Genomic DNA, 22,616 nt, shown 5'->3' with positions numbered 1-22,616 from the left:
TCCATATGAGTTCATGTGGAACACAACAGTTTCCCTGTTACAGGTAAAACAAAATTTCTAGTAAGGTATATAATCAACTGACATTAACATTAGAAAACCTCCAGGAAACATTACAAATAACACCAAAGTGTCTTTCCAGGCACAACTGCTTTGATGGCACAGCTCTTGCACTTATATCAAACTGACACTGTATGTAATACTCAGAAAAAAAAAAGATTTTCAAGAAACCTACACAGCAAACTTGTTCTCTGGGAATCCAAATTATGAATAATGGCAAGTTTTAGACTATTACATGGTCAATGTCATTATAAAAAAAAACCCCACATACCAAGGCATTAATCATTGTAAATGGGAAACAAGTAGTCTTACCCCAGAGATAAGAAACACTTTACAGAAATCCAAAACAGGTAAAATCTGCAAAAAACTGGCAGCTTCCAGAGTGTCCTGAAGGTTGTCCATGTTAAGGGAAAGTTTTGCAGTATAGATGAAATCAATGATCTTCTTTAGGCCTATTTTGTTCACACCGTGAAGCTTAATGCACATTAAATCTTGTTCCTTCATTCCCCCTGAAAAACACACGCAGGTAAATTTACGTGACCATTTTGATGGGGTTGAAATAATTTCATAAACTTATACAAAAACTTATACAAAACTTAAACATAATTTTAAATTTTAATTGAAAAACCCATATGCAAGAGTAGAGAGAGTTAATTAGCCCATAACGTCGTTTGCAGTCCTGATTCACACCCAGCACTGAACTTGTGTCTCAGTGTCCCAATGACAGCAGTTTAAGACAGCAACTCTAACAAAAACCCCACCTGTGAACATGGCCTTGAAGTAATCACTGGCAGAAGCCATCATTGCTCTGTGAACAGGAAACACCTCGTCACCATCTCCAGGAACAAGTGTCACATCACAAAGCAAACCTTCCACTCGCAGCTGGTCAAAACCCTGCAGGAAAAGCACAGTGCAAAGCACCCAGTTGATTTGGGAGGACAGCAGGAATCTTTCATTTCCCTTATGTAAATACTTATTTACTTTTATGTACATATGTACTGTAGTACCAAAAAAGTGACAAAGAAATAATTTGTCATCTTAAAACCATTATCTCTAATATATTCTATTATTACTATTCATTGAAAACAAGCAGAATAATCATTACTTTCCAGATATGGCCAAAGAATGCAAAGTACACTGGACCTTAGAAAGTAGCTTTATTCAAATAATTATGGTATTTTCAGGAAGATGTTTCTTTTGTAAGCGTTCACAATAGCAGTTGTTTCAGGTAGGGATTGATGTCTTTTTTTTGGACCTACCTTTTCTGGACACATATGCATTCTAGATATAATTCTTTTCCACATTAGTTTAAGTGCTTTGCAGCCTAAGTGGCTGCCAAATTCTGCAGCCTGAAAGAAAAGCTGTCACCTGGTTCCATGATTATCAAATTTGTTACCAAAGATGGCATGGCAAGAATTCCAAAATTAGCTCCCATTATACATCTGATCTTCTCTGAATTACATATAATGGCTAACTGTAATAAAACAATAGAGTCAGCTAAAGAATTGTAGAGTAAGATTTTCCTCTAAAATTGAGGATACTGAAAGATGGGTGAAATACTCTCCTCCTTCATGCACTACAGAACATAAGCTCAAACATAAAATATTTTCCTTCAACCTGGTGTTTTTCTAATACTAGCAAGAATGCAAATATTGTCTTTATAGATTTAACACTTAAAGAAGTCTTGGTATCAACCTGCATGCTTAAGCAAGTTTGTATTATTAAAACCGCAGAAGTAAGTAGAAATAAACATTCAAATTTGTTGCACAGAAAAGAACAGAGTGCAAATGAAAAAATGAGTATTGGCTTCAATGTATCGGAAGCCAAAGACAGATTATATAAACCTAGTGTATTTCAATCAGTCAAATGACTTGTCTTATATATCCTAGTTCCTACAAACTAGGCTACAAACAAAACTGCCAGTTCACCAACTGCTCAAATTTGGAAGAAAGAAATTAATAAGGAGGAAATAAGCTCTCTTCTTAGTGTTCAAGCAAGGGAGAACTATGCCCAACCATGCAAGCCTTAGAAACTAAATCAAAAAAATCACTAGCTTCTGTGAACTAAAAATCAAATTTTTTCCCCAAACTGAGGCAGGCTATTTAGGCAGCAAGTAAAAAAAGTTAGTGGTAGTTTTCCAAGGAGTCATTACCATACGAAAGTCAACTGCACTACTGAGAAAGACCACACTGCAAAGCAGCAAAAGCTATGAAGCTGTTGGATTGACTCTATGGCATGTAAAAGCTCCAGCAGAAACGAGAGGATAAAATGACTATGCTCTTAAATTCTTAAAGCTTCAGGGAGGATCACATTTTTATCCGTTAGAGGAATGTCCTAGAGCAGTGCCACAGAGTCAGGCCCAGCACAGGGTGTTACACCAAACCTGGTAGGGCTCTGCCAGCTTAGGGATGTAAAGATGGAACACAGAGCTCTCCTCGTCACATCCCTACAGCAGCTTTCACACAGAAGATGGTACAAGTGTTTGCCTAACACAATTACATGATTACATTTAAGTGAGCTTATTTGACACTGCTGTCACTTCATAATTTAAATTATATAACCTCTTAGAAACTGAGAGTGGACAAGGATATGACTCAAGGAAAAGGCCAGGTTTTTCTTTTCGTGCTTTTGCTAAAAGCTGAATCTTTAACACAGTGGAAATGAAGTCACAGGCTATGCTTGCTTGTGGGCATTGCCAGCACAGCACAATAACATGGGGGTTTTTGAGGCCTTTTTAGGAAGTATCAGACTGATATAAAGGCTATTGAGAGGAGGTATTGTTTAGAGCAGCCAAAATTCTCAGCACAGATCAATACAGACATAAGAATATTTAATTACCTGTAATACCACAGAACTGTGAGTATTGCTGGTGAAAAATCTTGTGGTTCCTGTCTTCGAAGACTGTAGATGGGCAGAGACGCCCATATCGCTGCTACCAAGAGATACTTTCATATGAGGATCCTCCTCTTCCACCAGAGATCTACGAAAATCGGAACAGAGGAACCTTAAGACCAAACTCATTTTCACTCAGGGATCTTTTGTTCTTAAACCACAGTCTTCTGGGATGAAATGTAACAGCTCAGAGGCTATAGGAAAAAAAAATCTGCAGGCAACAGAATCAGTCCTTAGTGGTTCCCTTCAGCTAATTTAAGAAAGTGAAGCATTAAGTCTCTAAAAAAACATAACTTCAAAAACCTGATTTTTGGCTAGTAAGTTTTTCTTTTTCCTTCCACTCCCAAGTCCCTGATTTAGACACTAGCACACTACGTTATATTTACATGTGCTTTCAATATTGTAGGATGCTTGCACGGGTTTTATCTGGTTTCCAAAATCAAGTATCTTAGCTTTTCCTTGGCAAACTGGTGAAATATTAAAATTCTAAGTGTAATATTTAAGTAAGCATTTTCAGTCTTATGACTTGCATTATCTTGCTTATGTATGAACATCATAATAGAAAATACAGACCATGGAGTTTCAAGCTGTAACTTTAACCTGCCTTAAGAAACTAGAGGCTAGAACTCCATTAGGACATGATGATCCAGTATTTTGCTACTGCAGGCAACCACTTCACAATTTTAATTTAAGATCTGATTCCCAGCAATTACTGTCCAAATCTAGATAGGAAGAGCTAATTTTAAGTAGAATTGTTAAAGAATTACTGCACTATTATTAGCCTTCTATTTTCATCTTGAGATGTAAATTAGGTTTACATAAAGAGATATACATATGAGAGTCTAACTACCCTAACCTGTAATTATTATACAATGTAAATTAATTTCATCTCCAGAAATATTAACAGTAACTAGTTTCTGTAATTTCCATGATCTAATGTGCCACCTATGAGCATGCAGGGCAGTATAACTCATATATACACAATTTTAATTAGCAAACATAAGCTTCTAATCTACAGATGAGGGCATCTTCATTATTAATAAAGACTCCATGCACAGAAGATTGTCAATTGACGTAATTGCTGCAAAACTCAGATAGGAAAAGTTTTCCAAACTTTAAATGTGCAGGTTGAAACATTGGCCTCCAAGCTAATGTCAGAAATTACTTTAAATAAGTGACAAGAATGTGCTTAAATCCCCCTCCTCTTCCCCAATTTTGATTATGTTCACTATGTAAGGGCAGATTTGGAATTTGCAGAAGATAAATAATTTTCATAATTTCCTCCTATAAAAAAATTTTTCCCCCACCTTCTTTGGGTACAAAGCCCATGCAGAGCAGTTTCTGAAACTCACACATTACCCTGATAGCACTAATGTGCCTTGCTCAAACCCATGAGTACAAAAGGTCAGCTACAAAAACATATTCAGAACAAATTCACCATTCAACAGCGTACATGGGTTTGAAACAGTGAGATTTTATGCACAAAGACATAACATTGTAGGAACGAGGGTACATCTGAATAGCTGTGACTTCTAATGTATTCAGACAGCTGAATAAACCAATAAATGTGGATGCGCTGCAGCATGCAAAATTTGTGCAATTTTGGAACAGAATTATCTCTATTTTATAAAACAAATGCAGAATTATTTAAATAAAGTTTACAGGGTGTACTTCAGAAAAGTGCTCTCCAAGCTATCTTTGGCATACAACAAATACAACAATGTAACACAGCAGCAAAGCAATTTCTAGCTCATGACCCAAAATATTTTTGTTCACTTTGTTCTAGGGTGTTTTAGCTTTGGTGGTGTTTGTTTGTTTTAGTTTTAATACAGTCACATCAAGGCAAGAGTCTAACATAATTTCAAAGGACACCCAGTCTCTAAATTTGTACATGTCTTTCTAAGAAGAAATATAAAATAATGTGGGGAGACTTGCAAGCGTGGGTGGGAAGGAACAACAGATTCAAGTAGCATGAATCTGACCGTTTGCTCTTGAAGTAGCTTCCTGAAATGTCAGATCAGATAGATGTTACATGAAGGAGCTTTTAAAATACTTTCTCTAAATTCAGAAGAAAATGGAAGATGTACACATCAGTTAAAATCATTAGGAAAAGAAATACACAAGTAAGCCAAACTTCTTGGCTCTTTGGAGTGAGCTTTTTACCATATTTGCCACAACACTACTTGATTTCCTGACAGCCAGCATAATTCTTAAGTTTTGTAAATGAAGGCAAAGACCTTGGCCATGTTCCATTTATTCCAAGAACGGCAGGGATCATGGAAACATTTTTCTGAACGGGCCACGTTACACACAGCTTCCCAAGCTCTGCCTGAAGAGATTGGTCTCTATAGCACACAATGCCTTGTTACAACTGCACAGCCAACAGAGAAGATATAAAAAAATTTCACAATACTTGCAATACTTAAGAGCACACATTCAATGTGCCAGGTGTGACTATAAGCAGTTATTTTTCCTACCTGATTCGCAACAGATAACAAGCAGTTCTCTAATACCTGTACCACACACATCAGCTCAGCAGCTCACAACTTGGAGCTCTTCTGCAGAAGAGATTTTCCCTATTTCTCTTCCACATTGGCTGTTACATATGGACAGGAACTTGCACACACGAATTAGACATTAAAAACCGCAAATTTCACACTATAAAAATGCACCAGAATATAAGTGTTACAGTTCTAGTCTCAAGCCTTGACTTGGCTGTGTATGACTACATGAGAAAAAATATTAAAAATAAGCAGATTGTATTAATCCTATACTGGGTTTTTGCTTATATCTAAGCAACTATGACAAAAAAAAACTGTGATGTGTTTGTCTGTGGGGCTTTGGGGATTTTTTTTTTTGTTAGTTTTGTCGTTGCTAAATAAACCACCTTTTTAACCTACAGCTTAACAGTTTAGGAGGGTCACGTACCCTCTCCCTTTCTGCAGCAAGTGACATTGAGGAGCTGGGTTTGGCAGAAGTTCCAATGCAAGTCAGCAATAAGACCTGGCGACAGCGCCCTGATCCCCTGAATTCCAGCTCTGTGACATCCACCGGGAGGGAAAGAGCACTCCCAGAGCAACCAGAAATAATGCCTTTGTCACTGGCTCTGTGCAAGTTTCAGAATTTATCTTCACCCAACAAGAGGAACCTTTCTTTTCAAGACAAAGTGCAACTGCGACAGCTCTTACTCTCTGTGTTGACAGAAATATACGGAGAGCACAACCCAAGCACTGTATCATACACAATAATTTAAAACTGCCCTGCAGAAAAATTTCAAAGTATTCAGAATATAACTTCTGCTGGGGGGGCTGTAAAGTGAATATTCAGAAATAACTGCCATTCACAGCCAGAACAGGCAGGAAATGCGCTTAACGTCCAACTGAATTCCCAACAAAACCATAGTAAGTACATCTGTCTTCTTTGGACACTTACCAAAGGCATTATTTACATTCATTAACATAGGTCTGCTAAGCACTATAATTAACTCAATAATAATGAATGTAAACATATTGATTTTTTTACTTTATTTTAAGTACAGTGTATCACAATTAAGCATATACCGAAGAAGAAAGTTAATTCACTTTCTAATTAATTCTATTGTTCTGATCAATAGAAATCATTAAACAAGAAGTGTAGCACAGCAGTACCATTTTTAACCAGAGTTTAAAAAAAAAAAAAAAGATAAAAAAGGTTAGAAAAAGTTAAAACTACAATAACATGTAGTGAGAATTCACAACAAGCTGCTCTGAATGTAGAAATCAACACCACCTTCAAGGCACACGCTTGACCTGGAGGGGGTTGAACATTATAGTGGCAAGAAGAAGGGAATGTTAGAGTTGAATGTGAAATGAATATTAACACTGCAATAGGAGGGCAGAGGAGCTGCAACCTCTGGGATGCAGTGGCTCGCAGTTCAGAGAAAGGCACCAGAGGTTAATTAGTTGCCATCACAAAGTAACTTCAATCAGAATTTTCTTTCTAACCTTACACTGATTCTTTCAAGTACAGCAGTTTTTCCCTTACAGCTATAACCAAATGTGACTCCCAGTTAATCCTCCAAGTACTTCCAACTGGTATTTTTGTAGCAATGAAATACGGAGTGTGCGTTATATGGATATTAATATGTTTTAGCTTTCCAGCAAATACTGACAAATTTAACTGGCTGGAGATACAACATGATTTACAGAGGCAAACTGCTTTCTAAAGCACTTAGCAAATATTAACCTGGTAAAACTGTTCAGAGGCATCCAGGTGACCCATGATAAGCAAAGATCTGTGGAAACTATGACAAATTTTATTCTCAACTAGAATATTCAAATTATGGAGTGGCCATTTTGTATAGAGCTCAGTGGCATAAATGAAATAAAACAATATTCTGTTATGATTTCTTCAGAAGTAGTTGAGCTTACTCTGATGCAACAGAAACAAGACAACTAAGAATATTAACGATTTGTTCATTTACATTAGTAAACCATTCATCTGTTGTGCAGAGTCTTTTAAAATAAAGGAGATCAGCCTACAGCTACAGATATTTGAGAGTGCATGTTCTCCATTTATTTAAAACCCACAGTCTTTATGTAAGTCAGTAAAAGTTTGCCAAAGTCAAATTGGCCAGACAGTGAATTCTTAATTTCTCAGTAGCTTGTTTTTGAAAGAACTACAACTTATTTTCTCTGTCAAATTACTGTTCAATGACTCATGACCACAAGTGTTCTGGTCACTGGTAAATGGCATCTTCAGCAATCGCCCCTGGCACGTGCTAGGACTCTGGTATTTATCAGGTAACAAAAAACAAGATTTCAATTTCATTTTAAGACATTCTTATTACAAGCCAAATTTTTACAACTTTATGACTTACCGAAAAATCTGTTACATTACAGGGCTATCCTGTACATGCAGCTATGAATGTAATTTGCTAATGAACTTACTAACAAAAAGATCCGTAAATTACAACAAAACTTTCACTTACTATTAAATGTACAGTAATTTTTTTACTTTGCATGCGTAATCTGCCAGAAAGTATTTTAGTAAGCTTGTTCTGCCAAAAAGTAAGTATTGACTCTGTTACTGTCTTCCTATTATGAATAGATGTTCCAACTTCATGAGTAATGACTTTAGGAATTTCCCAACAAATTAAATGCCCACCTTGGAGCTCAATAAGCACAACTGATATGGCAGCATTGTATAAAAGAAAATATCATAATACTTCTATTAAGAAATGCAAATATTAATATAATGTAGATGAACAAATTACACTATCATGGTATTTCACATTTCTTCCATTCCATATCTTCTACTCATACAATTTCAGGAAATCCTTTATTCAGGCAAATAAGTTACTTTTACACTTGTTCTCCCCTAAAATAACATCTCTTCCTTTTACTACTGTTTTTAACAGGAGTTTCTAACTTAATTCTTCTATGGTATCAGCAACCCAGTAAAACTAACGAGTTTTATCCTTTGTTAATGATTTCTTATTACAAAAATACAGAAGCATCTATAGGAAATGCAAGTTTACATTTTAAAAGAGATACATGACTCCAGAAGAGAAAACAAAGATAGAAGTTCATTTTTGTTCTGACAGGTTGACATAGCAAGTTAACTCCTCTCAACAGTCCATCTAGTACGTTCAGTTCTTGCTCTGGGGGCACAGGTACTGACCCAGGCTGCTGCTCGAGATCCGAATGCAGGATGAACACAGGAGCAGCACTGGAAGGCGAGACCTAAATCACTTTGCATGGATCAGCTTTGTGACACACACAGAACATTAGGAGTGGGAATCTTGCCTTTTTTTTCCTTTATTATTATGACCAGTTATCCCATGCTATCAGCTTCAGATGTCAGTGTTTTTACTGGACAGTTTAAAGACTATATTTTTAATAGATGAGCTAGGGGTTGCAAATGTAATTAAAAACATTTTGCATTTATCAGGTTACCAAATTTCTTAAAATCGCCATTTAATGCTGTTTGCTTGAAAGGGGCCATCACAACCAGAAGTTTACAAACCTTTTGCCTCAAGTCAATGAACACTGCACCGTAACTACTGTGAATGCAATTTTCTAAAATAGCTACAGCAGCTAGTGCTGAATACTGCTCACCTCGGGCAATGCTCTGATCTTTATATTCAAATATCTCACTTTTTACACCTGACCTTGTTTATAGATTAGAAGGGCAGCAGTAACAGCAGAACATTTAAACATTTATTTAGTAACTTCATTCTGAGCTCTTCTAAATCTCCACTCCAGAAGAAAGGCATATAAAGCTAAGCTTTCTGTTTCTTAAATTGAAAAGCAAATAGATATTCCGTTTTCCACCCTTCCTCTAAACTAAGAGTGTTCTGTAAAAGGAGAACAGAAAACCAGGCTTTATATAATATAGCAAAGCAGTGAGAAGTGGCTTTTTACTTTTACAAGGCTCTGGCCAAGGGCAGCAGGAGATGAGGATACAGGACTTCCAGACCTCACAAAATCAGCACAGGACAAAGGTGGTTTCTGGGTACACGCTGGAGAGCAGAGGCAGGGAGTGCACCAACTTCACCTGCTGTTCAGACACAGTTATAGCATGAGATGCTCATTCCAGTGACCAGATGAAGAAGGTATCTGAAAGGGAAAGTCAGTACAGAAGCAGCTCTGCAAGCCTGATCACCCAAGGCAGCAAAGCCACAAGGGGAACAACAAACACAACCTCACTTGAAGGACAGGACACTGAACCGTGTTCAAATCAAGTCAGGCTCCAGGTAACCTACTTAAGCTACTCTAGAAGCAAAGTTTTGGAGACTAGTACTTAAATGTCAAGCCTTAACCTTCCCTTTTTTTCCTTTTTTTTTTTTAATATAGCCAAGTCTTCCTGGATTTCAACACGCAATCACCATATCGAGAAAAAGATTCTGCCGGAGCACACAAGCCCAGGATGTCACCAGAAATGATGACAGCTACTAGAAACACTCAGATGATTGAAGATATGATCACTGTTTCCAACACCAGTGGATATGGATGGACAACACAGAAATTATGATGTTCCCAACATCACTTGAACCTTTCTGTATCACTTCTTAGCAAGGCCATACTGTGACCAAAGCCAGTACAAAATTAGTTCCCACAATACCAATAGAAGAGGACTGAGCAACATCATCCACTGATTTGGTACAATTTCCAAAGGATATGCACACAGAAAATATTATCTTCAAATTCCTTCTAAAACAACTAAATGATCACAGGTCTCAAGCTGTTTCCAGTATAATTACAGCCCGCTGGTTAATTCAAATTTGTTTTCCACAGAAACAAAGCAATATTTGGCTCAGTCAGTGCTATAAAGCTTTTGTTCCTAACAGCATTTAGTCTCTCTGGGAGCCTTAGTATCACATCCACATTTATCTATTTGACAAAGGGTTTACATTCATTGAGCCATTTGTAGTTTAAATTTGCAGACTCAGATTGTTTAATGATGCTAAATTAGAAACAGTTCTGTAATGACTTTTTGCCAAAGTTGGTGTTAGTCTATTGATTCCTACTATTAGAAACAGAAAAAGCAAGGCAAATACACATACCTTGTAACTTTTCTACAGCAGCAGAAGTATTTTATTCTGTCACTGTTGAAAAAGCTAAAATTCAGCAGTCAGAAGTTTCACAGTTTAGGCTGGACTAACACTTATTTTTTGCCCTTTATATTTGGTCTTAAGTGTTTAAAAGTTAAGTCATAATTTTGGCTAGGCAGCTTAAGACCTCCTGTGCACTACAAAGTACTTAAGAAAATCAGCAGATTACAGTTCTACCTGATGTGTCCTTAGTTTTCATACATAGAAATTGCTAAGTCTGCAGAATAAATGGTTCCTTGGAGACAAAACCCTATATATGACTAAGGTAGCACATGCAAGATCTGGTCATAGAATATATATCCCACTGTATTCCTGTAACAGGTTCAAGAACAACTCCTTTCCAGAGTGTTGGGTTTTTTTTTTTCCCCTATATACTCTACAGAATAATTCTGATACCTTAAAAGCCAACCAAAAAAAAAAATAAATAAGATTCTGACATTAGGGTTTGGGTTCTGCTCTACCATTCCTCTTGCTCTGTCACTTCTCACAGTTGTCTTGGCATTCCTTTATTACAACCTCCTGGGGAGAATGCAGAGGAGCATTAATTATTTTATATCGTAAAATATTTTTTCCTCTACATGATAAAGAATTTAGATCTAAGCATGTCAGATAACAGGTGTGAGTGACTTGTTCATCCCATGAAAAAAACACATTTTTGCAATTTAGACACTGAAAAAATCTCAGTCATTGCTGGACAAAATATTACAGCAATAATATAGATGTGCACTTCCACTGAAGTGTTATAGCTATGTATTATTACTCTACAATTATTCTACTATTAACATTTAGAACAAGCAACTATTATTTTAAAACCCAAATATTCACCACGTACTTTATGAAAATCCATAGGTATTCTCATCCAAACACCAACAGAAAATACCTCAAAAGTAGAAAAGTCAGTGAGTAGAATGTGATTGGACAACAAGATTTTTCCACATTAACAAGGAAATAACGGCAAAAAATGACAAAGTGGCAGAATTGACATGCAGGCAGAACAGGCTGAGTAACATATTCTAGATAATTCAATAAAGATGCTTTAGTATGTCACAACACAATGTCAATATTGCCACAGCATGCTACATAAGGAGAAGCAAGGAATTTTGAGGACCTGTAAGCCACAGCATCACCTCCAAAGGTCTCTCACCTCTAAAGGTCTCCCCAGAAAAAACCATTAGCCCCGGGAAACTTCATGACAAACAGGTTGTGTTTTTTCCCCTCATTTTTACCAGTTTATTACTGCAATGAAATATCAAATTTCAAAAGAATAATCTGTTGAAATACCTATTATATAAAAAGCAAAAGGAAGATCAAAAGCCACAAATGAGAACTCTGTACACAAAATTTATGGGATTAAAAGCAGTCTTCTAGTAGTAAGATACAAGCCCCTTCTATTCCTCATTCATCCGATTTCATCCCTTTGCATGTATTGTCAGATTAGTTTAAAAAATATATGATGTGACCTGCACATTGACTTTAAACGTGTTGAAATTTGAAATATCTAGGAAGCAATGTCTTAAAACGGAAATGTTGCCAAAGACAGTTGAGTGTGTTTCTGTGTGAATATTGTGTAACCCATCAAATGCTCAGGAGCCCAACAAAAGGGTTCATTTACTAAAAATGACCGATGAAGGCAGCAGACACACACAGGGTGGTCTCACAAAGGAGAACTAATACAGGTGGTCTAATGAATTACGCATACATAGCTTTTCCCATTTAAGTATATATCACTGTATAGCATAAATTCAAAAAGCTTATTGTAAAGCAAGTCAGATATTTGAAGAGGACACAAAAGCATTAACCTATATAACCAATATAAGCAGCTGAAACCAGCGCTGCTTAGTCCAGAGTATTAAGAATTTATTCTGCTTTTCTGCACAGTAATCAATTTCTACTGCTGTGAAGCATTTCCTATCAGACAAATTTCACAACCACATGACTCAGGATAGACTGACAGTGTTGCAAACCCTTTGATAGCAATATATTTGGAATACCACATTTAATTTATTTCTCCTAACATTAGTCAGTTACTTAAGAAAACACATGCAATGGATAGTTGCCATTTAAAATGTCAACACAGTATTCCATGTAAAAGGATAGAAGCCACTAAGATTACAAATGGATTATTCTTAAGAATTTTTTCATTTTTCTTATTTTTCAAAATGGTATGTAGGTGACTAAAAACACTTAAATGAACATTTTACTTTTCAGAAAACAGCTGAGAATATTCTCACATGACACAGCTGATAGAACAATCCTCTGTAATAATATGTTTCAATTAGTATTTTTGCATTTTTTTGCATTATTGAATTCTTTATAGATGTCCATCATAGTTCTTTAATCTCCTGAGTTTCCACAAACATTTCTTCCGTTCGTATTAATGGAAGATGTGCACAACTTTGGAAAACAATATGACGTTGGTAGTGTGAATAAGAAGGAATTCTCTTGCATCTTCATGTATGAGGTGATGTGACCCATGAACAATAACTGGGATTTATGCTCCTTAGCACCTCAAAGCTGTTACATACAACTGAATGTGGAATCGTTCCTCACTCTGTCTGTAATAGTGCTTTAATTCTTAACCTCTACTTAGGTCAGTCTTTGGGGTTTTTTGTTTTTAACACATGGTAGTCATGTTAAATGACAGCTATGATGCCACAGAATGCCACTTTTTCAACTCTGTATTATTCACTTTGTCCTTTCCTCTGATTTACTTGCTGAAACTGCCCACATAATACATTAAGTCACCTAGGTCTCTGCCCACATAGTCAACACAACCACAAATATGAATATAATTTGAGTAGTGGCGCATAAACTTGCTGTAACAGCTTCCACACTGTTTGACAAAAGGAATCTATATTCTAAGTCCCAGCAACATGAGTGCCATGAAAGAAAATGCAAAGCAGCCTGACAAAGGCATGTGCACGCACCCATAGCTGCACATTCCTCCCTCGTGCACTAAACCAGCTGTGTGTGCTACACCTACACATACTGGCACATGCCAGCACTCCAGTTTTAATAGGACCTAATTTTCCCTATGAAATGTATCTCTGTAACTTGAGGGAAAGTTCAAGCAATTCTGGACCAGTTCCACCAGAAGACAGCGAATGTCTGCATTCCCCATCAGAGGGACCCTTCACCCTTTGAATAACATCAAGAGTTACCTCTTGCAGTCAGGATGTCCTGAAAATATCCCTAACAAATAACTGGTGGTAAGCAAAGCTACCAGTCAAGAGGCAGCGAGTCACTGCTGCTCCTTCCCATTGCCAGGAAAGCAGTACCAGACCCAGCAAAACCAGCAGAATTCCCAGTAACAGAACCACCTCCTCGCCTACCAACTCACCAGCTCAAGTTCCACAAGGTCCTTTATTTCATGTACTACTCGTCCACTACTTTCCCGCAGCACAGAACTCTCTGAGCTCCTCATACTCATTCCCCACCTCAGGAACTGCCACAAACTTTTCAGGCAGAGACTGAGCTAAGCCACCCCAGCAGCACAGTTTGCAGGACAGCCAACGTTTCACAGTGGTACTTTGTATGTAGATGCTGCTTCATCCAAGAACACACTTCATCCAAGAAGCCAAACATGCTCACAACCACCAGTCTCGGCATTTGGGTACAGGGAAACTAAGGCAGAGTTCAGGTATCGGGTACCCGGACCAAGTGAGACTAATAAAATCTGTGTGTCCTGATCATCAGTTTAACCTCTAGATAAGTTACTTGTAAATCATAAGCAGCATGAAATTTTTTAAAGTTAAGGTCAACTTTACTAGAGGAACCTGGAAAATTGGAATTTCATTACAAATATAAAAAACAACAAAAAAAAAACCAAACAAAAAAAATTCCCCACACCTTTAGGACCTCCTTACTTTACATTTCAAACCACACTAAAACCCCTGTTCTGTAAGATTAAGATGTCAAGTATTAAAGGGATTAAAAGCTCCATCACACCTTTGTATATCCTAGATCCAAAATACCAAGCATAAAAGTGTTCATCTGTGAATTCTAGAGTTTTATGGTCATTTATTTTACATCAATACACGTACTGTTTCACACACCACTTATTCCTCAATCTTTTACTCAAAACTTAAGCCCTTTGCCAGTGTGCAGAGTACTACTTATGACAGAAAACTTATAAATATGAATGTGAAAAAGACTGGATCACATAAAACAGTAGTAAATTTACTGTAATCTCTGCAGTGAAGATAATTAATTCTATCACCTATTTTACTGGTCAATCTATATTAGAAGGGGTTTTTTTAATCAGTTGATATATATTGCCAAATCAAATAGGTGCCATTTTGTAATGTTTCTCATTCTTTATAATAAAGTGTATGAATAATTTTAACATTAGATTTATGAGTCCTGCTAATGTCAGGTCTGCGTGCCACTAAAGAAATGCCTTCATAAACGGTGAGATACATTGACTCATTATAAGGAGATGATTAGGGCTGCTGATCACATATTTCTCATGCTCCAGATAAGCTCAGCATCGTATAGTTAAGCATGATCGCTAAACCTGTTCATGCTTTGAACACACCGAGATAATCAGCTACACGATCCCCAGCACAAAAGCTGGAGCACACACAGAGCTAAGATCAGTGATTTAAAGGCGACGCACAAAAGAAACGCTCGGTTTCAGCAGCAGATAGATCAGACTGGGCTATTTCTGATTTCCTTGCATTTAAAAGTACTACAGTTTAAAAAACAAAAGCATAACATACAACGCTAAAGGCACTCTTTCCATGAAATAGGTTCAAATGCCTCACAGCTCTTCTAACACCACAACTGTCATTGTATTTAAACCGTATTTTTTAAAAACTCTGAATAGGTAGCAATTTATCGGAAATAGATTATCTTCTGGTGGCCTTAAACATACTGGCTCCCAGTAAAAAGGTAGAAGCACTTCCATGAAAATTAATCTTAAACTGGAGCGTGCACAGCCCAGGTTCTGTACAGCCAGGTTATCTCCCTAAGCCTCAGCCTTTCTGACCGAGAACAATAGTGACCATGCACACGGTGTTGGATTGTTTCAGCCCCACTGTTATCAATGTAATTCTCAGCAACAACAAAAAAAGACATTGAGAGGACCTGTGTATCTCTTACAGCATGTCCCTACAGTAGCTGAAGCACAAGCTTATCTGCAAGCAGACAATACAGGCTTAAAAGTACTAATATTGTAGGTATTAGACTGGAATACTATTGGAGAGTACTAGCCTTTACAGTAATTTCCAGATAGGAAAGTCATCTACACAGTGAAATTTAAAGCAACTCTTCCTCATTTCAAAAGAGCTGCTTCCTTAAATAAAGGCAGAAGCAATTCAGTACCCTGTGCTTAGTATAGTTTTATTCCACAGAAGGAAAAAAAAGCCACCTGTATATGCTAACACAGAACTCGCAGCAACAAAAGGTGAACAAAAGCTGCATCAAGAGTTGGCAAGACAAAGGCATATTGTCACCATGTGTATTAAAATACTCATTTATATGAAGCTACTTTACAGGGACAACCTGTATAAACTGTAAAAGGATTCAGATATGAACGATTTATATTTATGTTTTAAGCTTTTATTGGAACTTTCAATTTGTATTAAGGCTAAGACTTTAAAGAATAAAACAAGACCAAACAGGATGATTTCTTCTACACAAGAAGTCACACGAACAAAAGTGCAGTACAATACAGCAGGTGATTTCAAGCTCAATTTCCAAGTGCAAATGTCAGGAGGAAGAAATGTTAGCATATACACTATAAAGAAAGACTGCCACAGCCTCAAAGCTTAACTTGTTAATTCAAGATCAGCTCTACAAATTAACAACAACACAAACTTTTCAAATGAACATATACAATATTATTATGAATATGGCTTAATCTGAACATTTTCTCTAGGTTTCAACAAGAAGGGAAAGACTCGACACAACATCCATCATGAAACATCCAGGATAAAATCTGGGGGGGTCTACACAGCAAACAAGAGAAAATTCTGAGTGCCAATGTCATTTAATATACAACAGGGTATTTTGCCACAGGGTAGTCTCACGAAAAAAATTCCCACCTTATTATCCTCATTTCTCTCACTTACATGTATGCTGGAGAAAGTGGCGATGACCTGGATGTTTTAAGCACAGGAACTGGGAATTTCCAGATAGCAGGAGAGCTCGTTTTCCATTTCAATGGCATGTTGTCACCACGGTACTACAATAACAGTAAACAGCGTTTCCATAACAGACTACCAACTAGGACTTCCATTCCACACACTACTGACACAGCAGTGGCTGCTGCTAAGAACAAGGAAATGATTCTGCCAATGCCCTTAAACCGATGCTTCCAATCTGTAAAACAGGGCTGCAAGGCATCTCCTTTTAAATCCTGCTGTCCCCTAAAGCAATATGATGATTCTATCCTTCTAACTCAACAATAGTGCCACCTCGTTAGGGAAGCACTGACTGCAGTATATGCTTTAAAAAAAAAGAAAGACTGCACTGTGCACACCAGCACAATGCAGCTTTATTTAATAAAAGCAGCTAATTTTTAAAGAACTGTTTCTGATGCTATTGTTCTACCTTAACAGGAACACTGCAGCACTGTACTATATTCTCTTCCTATTAACCTCATTTCTGACCAATGGAAGCAGAAAAAAAAATGGGTTTCATATGAAAATGAAACAACATACCTACTCAGAATACACTTGTCATCCTCTGAACATTCTTCTTTTGAGCTGCAACAATACAAATGGGATATAAATCTCAGCATAGCCTTAGGCCACGGCTAATAGAGATCAGTGACTAAATTCAGCAGCCTGTTTTCCTCCTGTGCAAGCTCTGACCAAACAATACAAGAATGCCATTATGGAAAAAGCCCATTGCAAAAATCAGTCCTTCTAATCCATAGCTAGGAAGACAAAATAAAGCACAAATCGCTGCAGGTTTCTGCATGTTCTTCTAATAGCTTCTGGTTCAGGATGCTCTCATTTTCCTATTCTCATTTCCAAGGAGGATGAGCAAAATCTCATGCATTTTACAACATGCTATGGGAACACAAATATCACTCTGTCTTCTGCAGTAGAGAAGCAGAGACTAGCAGGCTGTTAATAGCAGTCTTTGTAGGAACGCTATCAACAATCTAATTCTCAACGCCCCCCCAGCAGCTCACAAATTGCCTGAAGAACTGACGAAGCAGATGGTCACGCAGGTCCCCATCAGGGACCACTCTGCAACTCAGTGCTCTGCCTGGTGACCTCCCGGGGCTGATGACAGCAGGGAGCATAGGAGGCAAACTATTAAAAAGGGAAGGGAGAATTTAATAGCATATTATGCATAAGCAGAGCAGGTTTCCAGGGAAAAGAAGGCAGAGTTTCAGCTCTATTGATTACCTTACAGGGAAAAAAAAATAAATCACTTGTAATTTATTGCCACAGTCAACCAAATCAACAGTAAGATGTTTAATCTACAGATTTCAGAATAGTCTTTGTACAGCATGACAATATTTCTGTTCATCAGGACAGCTTAATCCCGTCACCAAAAAGCCAACACCCTGTCATGCTACCCAGCAATGAAGAATCAAACCAGGACCTATCTCTATAAATGTCTATAAATTTAATCATTCTAATAACATCTAATAAATGCTGATAGGCTTTTTTGGTAGCCCTGAAACCTCCAACATTAATTTTGGGATGGAATCACCAGGGAATAATTGCTGCTTCTGATCACCAGTATTGAAAATTCTTGACCAAAACAGTTTTGGACGTTTGAAGCTGTTACCACAACCACAGGCAAGGAACTAAAACAACCCAGGATGACCAGAGTCAAGGACTCATTCAAAACCAGCTGCACCTCCTGGACAAACAATTGAGGAGCTCTCTCCCACTTTTTTGAAGAAGTTCTAAATTACACGTGAGCACCATTAACCCAGGCAACAAATTTCACAGGAACTGCTATCTGAGATGCTGAACAGACATCACTGTGTAGGACAACAGTGTTTTATATGCTATAACTATTAAGAAACACTAGTCCTACAGAGCATGCAGTATTAGCATAAAAAGTCATAGTTTCAGCAAAATAATTTATGCATTTACATGCCAACAGGCACGCTTGGCTGCACACATGGTAAACGCTGCGTGCAGTCTCATATCCACACATTACACCAGACTACCAAATCATGCCAGCTCTGCACTGAAGGTCTAGAAGTCAAGTTGAAAGATGTCAGGTAGCAGCTATTATCATCACAAAGAAAAAAATCCCCATTTTGAATTCATACACTCAACTGTCTTAAAATACGATAAGCAAGTGCTGTAACTCCCATCTTCACACTGAGTGCAGCCAGTGCAATAAACTAGTAACTGCTTGTAATATCTCTATTTCCCTGCTCTGTTAACCCCAAGGAGATGATCATGTTTTATGTATTAGCAGTGGCATTACTAATACTAAAGAATGAGGTTAAAGACACTCAATGCACCACTTTTCCAAAAGTAACTCTTGAAATACCCTTTTAACCAGTAAAAGCCTACTCAGGCCACAAAGTCATTGCCAAGCATTGACTGGCATTTAAGTCAATCAAAGCACATCCAGAAATCAGACTTATTTTTCACTTTTGACCCCAAGAAGATCATTCAGCCTACAGGACAAAATGAGTCCTCAAAAACCTGCTCCCCCTTTGGGTGCTTCTGATCCCATTTATTTTTCCAGTAAATCTACAAGCAACCTAAATAAAAACTTTACAGGAAAATCCAGTAGCAGTAAACATTTTTTTGAAAGCACACAAATCCCAAGCACTGCCCAACCAAATCTCCTCCCAATGTCCAGCACACACTATTCAAACTGCCCATGTACAAAATGCAGAATTGAAGAAAGTAGCAACACCAGGTACTCTAAAAATAGAGAAATGCTTTTCAATTGCTAAAGAACAACCATGTGAGAAATGAATCACCTCTCTGCACATAAGGAGAAAAAACAAATCAAATCCCATTTTCTTCCTGACAGTCACAGAGTGGTTGCATATTCACAGGGAAAATACTATTATAATGTATTTTACACTATACATTAACTATTCCTACGACAACAGAAAATCACAGTATATTATTCTGATATTTTAATTAAGACCTCAAAATAACAGTCTAGTTACACATGTAAAAATATGAGAAAAGAAATCTGATCTCCTGGTGTGCATTGCACCTACTGAATATACATTTTCTGTTCTCATATTACAGTGCTTTGCCACTCATCCCCAAATGAACTGGATCTGAGGGCCAAAAGCAGCAATACAGCTCTGTGCAGAACCCTACTTGCTGGGAAAACAGTTATTTCCAGACAAGTGCTCTGAAAATACAACAAACTGACACACAAACTAGAGATTTGCTTTAAAACCCTTAAATGCTGAAGTCCCATGATAACTGCACAGATTACACAGCATCTTGGGACCAAAGAAGGAACTTGTTTTCTGTGGTTTTCTTACAAGCAAGTTCACACCCAAAATTAAAAACACTTATAGCTTGCCTAAAGTTACATTCTACTTATTATCTCAGTCTCTTACATATCCTTTACTCTGTGTACAAAAGATGAGAAAACCTCTGGGTTTTAAGCAACCATTTCTGTGCTTGTGTTTCCAAAGCTGCACTGAGCAGATAGAAAGCAAGGAACTGACAGCGTGTCAAGCACTTCTGCAGAAAATTCCTCCATAAAGAAAAGGAAGAAGTGCATAAGAAGGAAAAAAAAAGTAAATAAGGCCACCAAAGGCAAGATCCCAAGATGCCACTTTACAGACCTGAGATGTTAAGGAAGGCCAGAAGCTACTGACTGGGGCTGTACAGCAGTGAGGCTCTGATCCCACAGTGAGAAGGGACACTGAAGAGCTGTTAAAAGAGCAAAGCATTTCTTAACCCTCTTCCTCCACCCCTGCACCCCAAATCCTGCTTCACCATTGACCAATGACCAAGATTTAGCCCCAAATGAGAGGAGCAGGCGCTCAGCACCATGCTCAGCAAGCACATGATCAAGTCACACACAAACCCAACCACCCCCTGCCAAAGGGCTGATCTCAGCACCATTTCTTCTGCAAGCCCTCCCTGATCTTCAGGGCAGGAATGCAGCTAAACCCACGTCCCTTGTGACTCCTTTTCCTTAGGATATCCTCTTCCTTTTTTTGTGCAACTTGAACGCTAACTCACACTGCTTCGTACATACCGACTGTCAACATGTATGCCTTTGCTGCTTTTTACCTGCATTACAAAAATAAATGCTGTCCTCTTACAGCCCACCACATTTACATTTTTGGAGCATGTATACATCCAACAAAACTTTTAAAACTATCTCTGCATTTCCCATAAGACTTCTCTTCACGGTTGTTCAAAGAAAAAGGCACAGGCAGAAAGATGTATCAGAGCCCAGGCAACGTAAACCTATACTAGTGTGAAAATATTTATTCTTAGCCTCGGAATGCCACATGAAGTTTTGTAGGAAAACTAAGCAGAATAAAAGTCAACTTCCAGAAATGCCGCTGGATTTTCATCAGTTTGCATAGATCGAGTTTAACTTTCCTCAGTCCGTTAAAAACAAAACTGAAAAAAATATTTGCTCACTGAAGTGATTTGGTGCAGTTAGAAAAATTTGCTGTTCCACTCTAACAAGCTACTTACCTCTCTCCTTTTATTCATCTACTAAGTATCAGAGGAACTGAAAGCACTAGATGAAAACAGGGTTATGCTATATGGAAACTTTCTCAAGTCTTGCAAACTGTTTCTAGCATGACCTGAAAAGTCTTCTCACTTCAAGAACCTCAGGCTTCTTTTAGCTTTACAGAAAGAAAAACAGTCAAAGTTACAGAGATAGTGTGATTTACATCTCCTATTTTCATCTACAAATTTAAACAGAAAGGTCTAAATATTTGTGTCACAAATATTATGTGTTTAATATTAGACTGTTTCCTGCTCGTGAAGTGTTTGTATAACAAAAGACACCAGACTCAGATACACAAACACTTTCAAATGGTGGTGGTAAGACCAGTAAACATCTTTAAACTTTTGAGATTCTTTTCCCCAACACCGATGTTCTAAAAACTGAGACAAACCCCTGCTTCCATTTTAAAACAGGTATTTGTTATTATATGACAACCCCCCTGATTTATTAGCACTAGCAAAGCTCACTCTGAACTGAAGGCAGAAAATCAGTTTCACATTGGGAGGAACTGCTCTGATCTTTTCCATATCTTCAAACTACCAGCCTGCTGAGCTGATGCATCCTACTACACAAGGCCTTTTGATACAGAATGAAATAAAGCAGAACCTCCAAAATCCAATAAAGTATTCCCAAAGCAATGGAGCTCAAATGCAATAATAATTTCAATATCAAATCATTTCAGCAGTTTAAATATGGTTGTAAAGACACAAGTCTGAAACTGAACAAATAAGGAGCAAATAAGGATGCATAAAATTTCTCTTCAGGTTCCCTAAAAAAACTGACCGTGTGATAGTTTAATTGGCTTCCTTATTCAGCTCTTTCCCCTTCACATGGGTGCTTCTCATGCCTCTACCTCTGGCTTTTCAGTCTATTAAACTGCAGCTGCTCCAATTACTGAAAGAGAATAATTAAAAGATGGTGTTGACAGTATTGCCCTATATATGAGTCAGTTAATTAATACAATTTCTTTGACCATATATTGTGAAAATATTCACACCAAAATTCATATGAAGGGAAAACAAATCTCTGCCTAAGGAGGAATCCAGCAGAAACCGGTCCTCTTGCAGTAATACTGTAACATTCCACAAATATTGAAGTATAGAGAAAAATTGGCAATATCCACCTGGCAATGCTTTTACTGAAACTGCAACTATTCTAGAAACACCAAGGATCTATCTTGCTAAGAAACAGAGTTTCAGTTATTTTTTTTTTATTTCATTAAGAAATAAGCTTTAAAACAGCTCAAGGCAGTTCTGACAATTACACATTTACTTTGACTTACTATCCACTATGCTGACCCAGAGAATTTTTTTTAATAACTGGAGGTAAAAAAGCCCTCAGACACCAGATATAAGTTACAGCATCTTTTGGAAGCAGTTGTACTGAAGACATCAACATGCACATGGCCTCA

The 22,616-nt window shown here is 37.5% G+C and overlaps 1 protein-coding gene across 5 annotated transcripts in view; it reads right to left on the bottom strand.

The window, feature by feature from the left end:
* KLHL13 (kelch like family member 13) overlaps positions 1-22,616 on the bottom strand; it is a 67,753-nt gene that overhangs the window by 17,511 nt on the left and 27,626 nt on the right. For 2 of the 5 annotated variants that reach the window (XM_018070742.2, XM_018070740.2), the window contains exons 3-5: positions 2,896-3,037; positions 819-951; positions 370-566 (exon numbers count right to left, since the gene is read on the bottom strand). In XM_018070742.2, coding sequence (XP_017926231.1) covers positions 370-566; positions 819-951; positions 2,896-3,037 — 472 coding nt within the window. Of the gene's footprint in view, positions 1-369; positions 567-818; positions 952-2,895; positions 3,038-16,617; positions 16,937-17,208; positions 17,595-22,616 lie in introns of those variants that run through there. The other 3 variants (XM_018070739.1, XM_008930694.2, XM_008930693.3) reach the window with 3 other exon arrangements.

This window comes from Manacus vitellinus, unplaced genomic scaffold (assembly GCF_001715985.3).
Source record: "Manacus vitellinus isolate BGI_N305 unplaced genomic scaffold, ASM171598v3 scaffold_19_pilon, whole genome shotgun sequence".
NCBI classification, from domain to species: domain Eukaryota; kingdom Metazoa; phylum Chordata; class Aves; order Passeriformes; family Pipridae; genus Manacus; species Manacus vitellinus.
The sequence above is the reverse complement of the archived record's forward strand: the minus strand, read 5'-3'. Positions and strand labels throughout refer to the sequence as shown.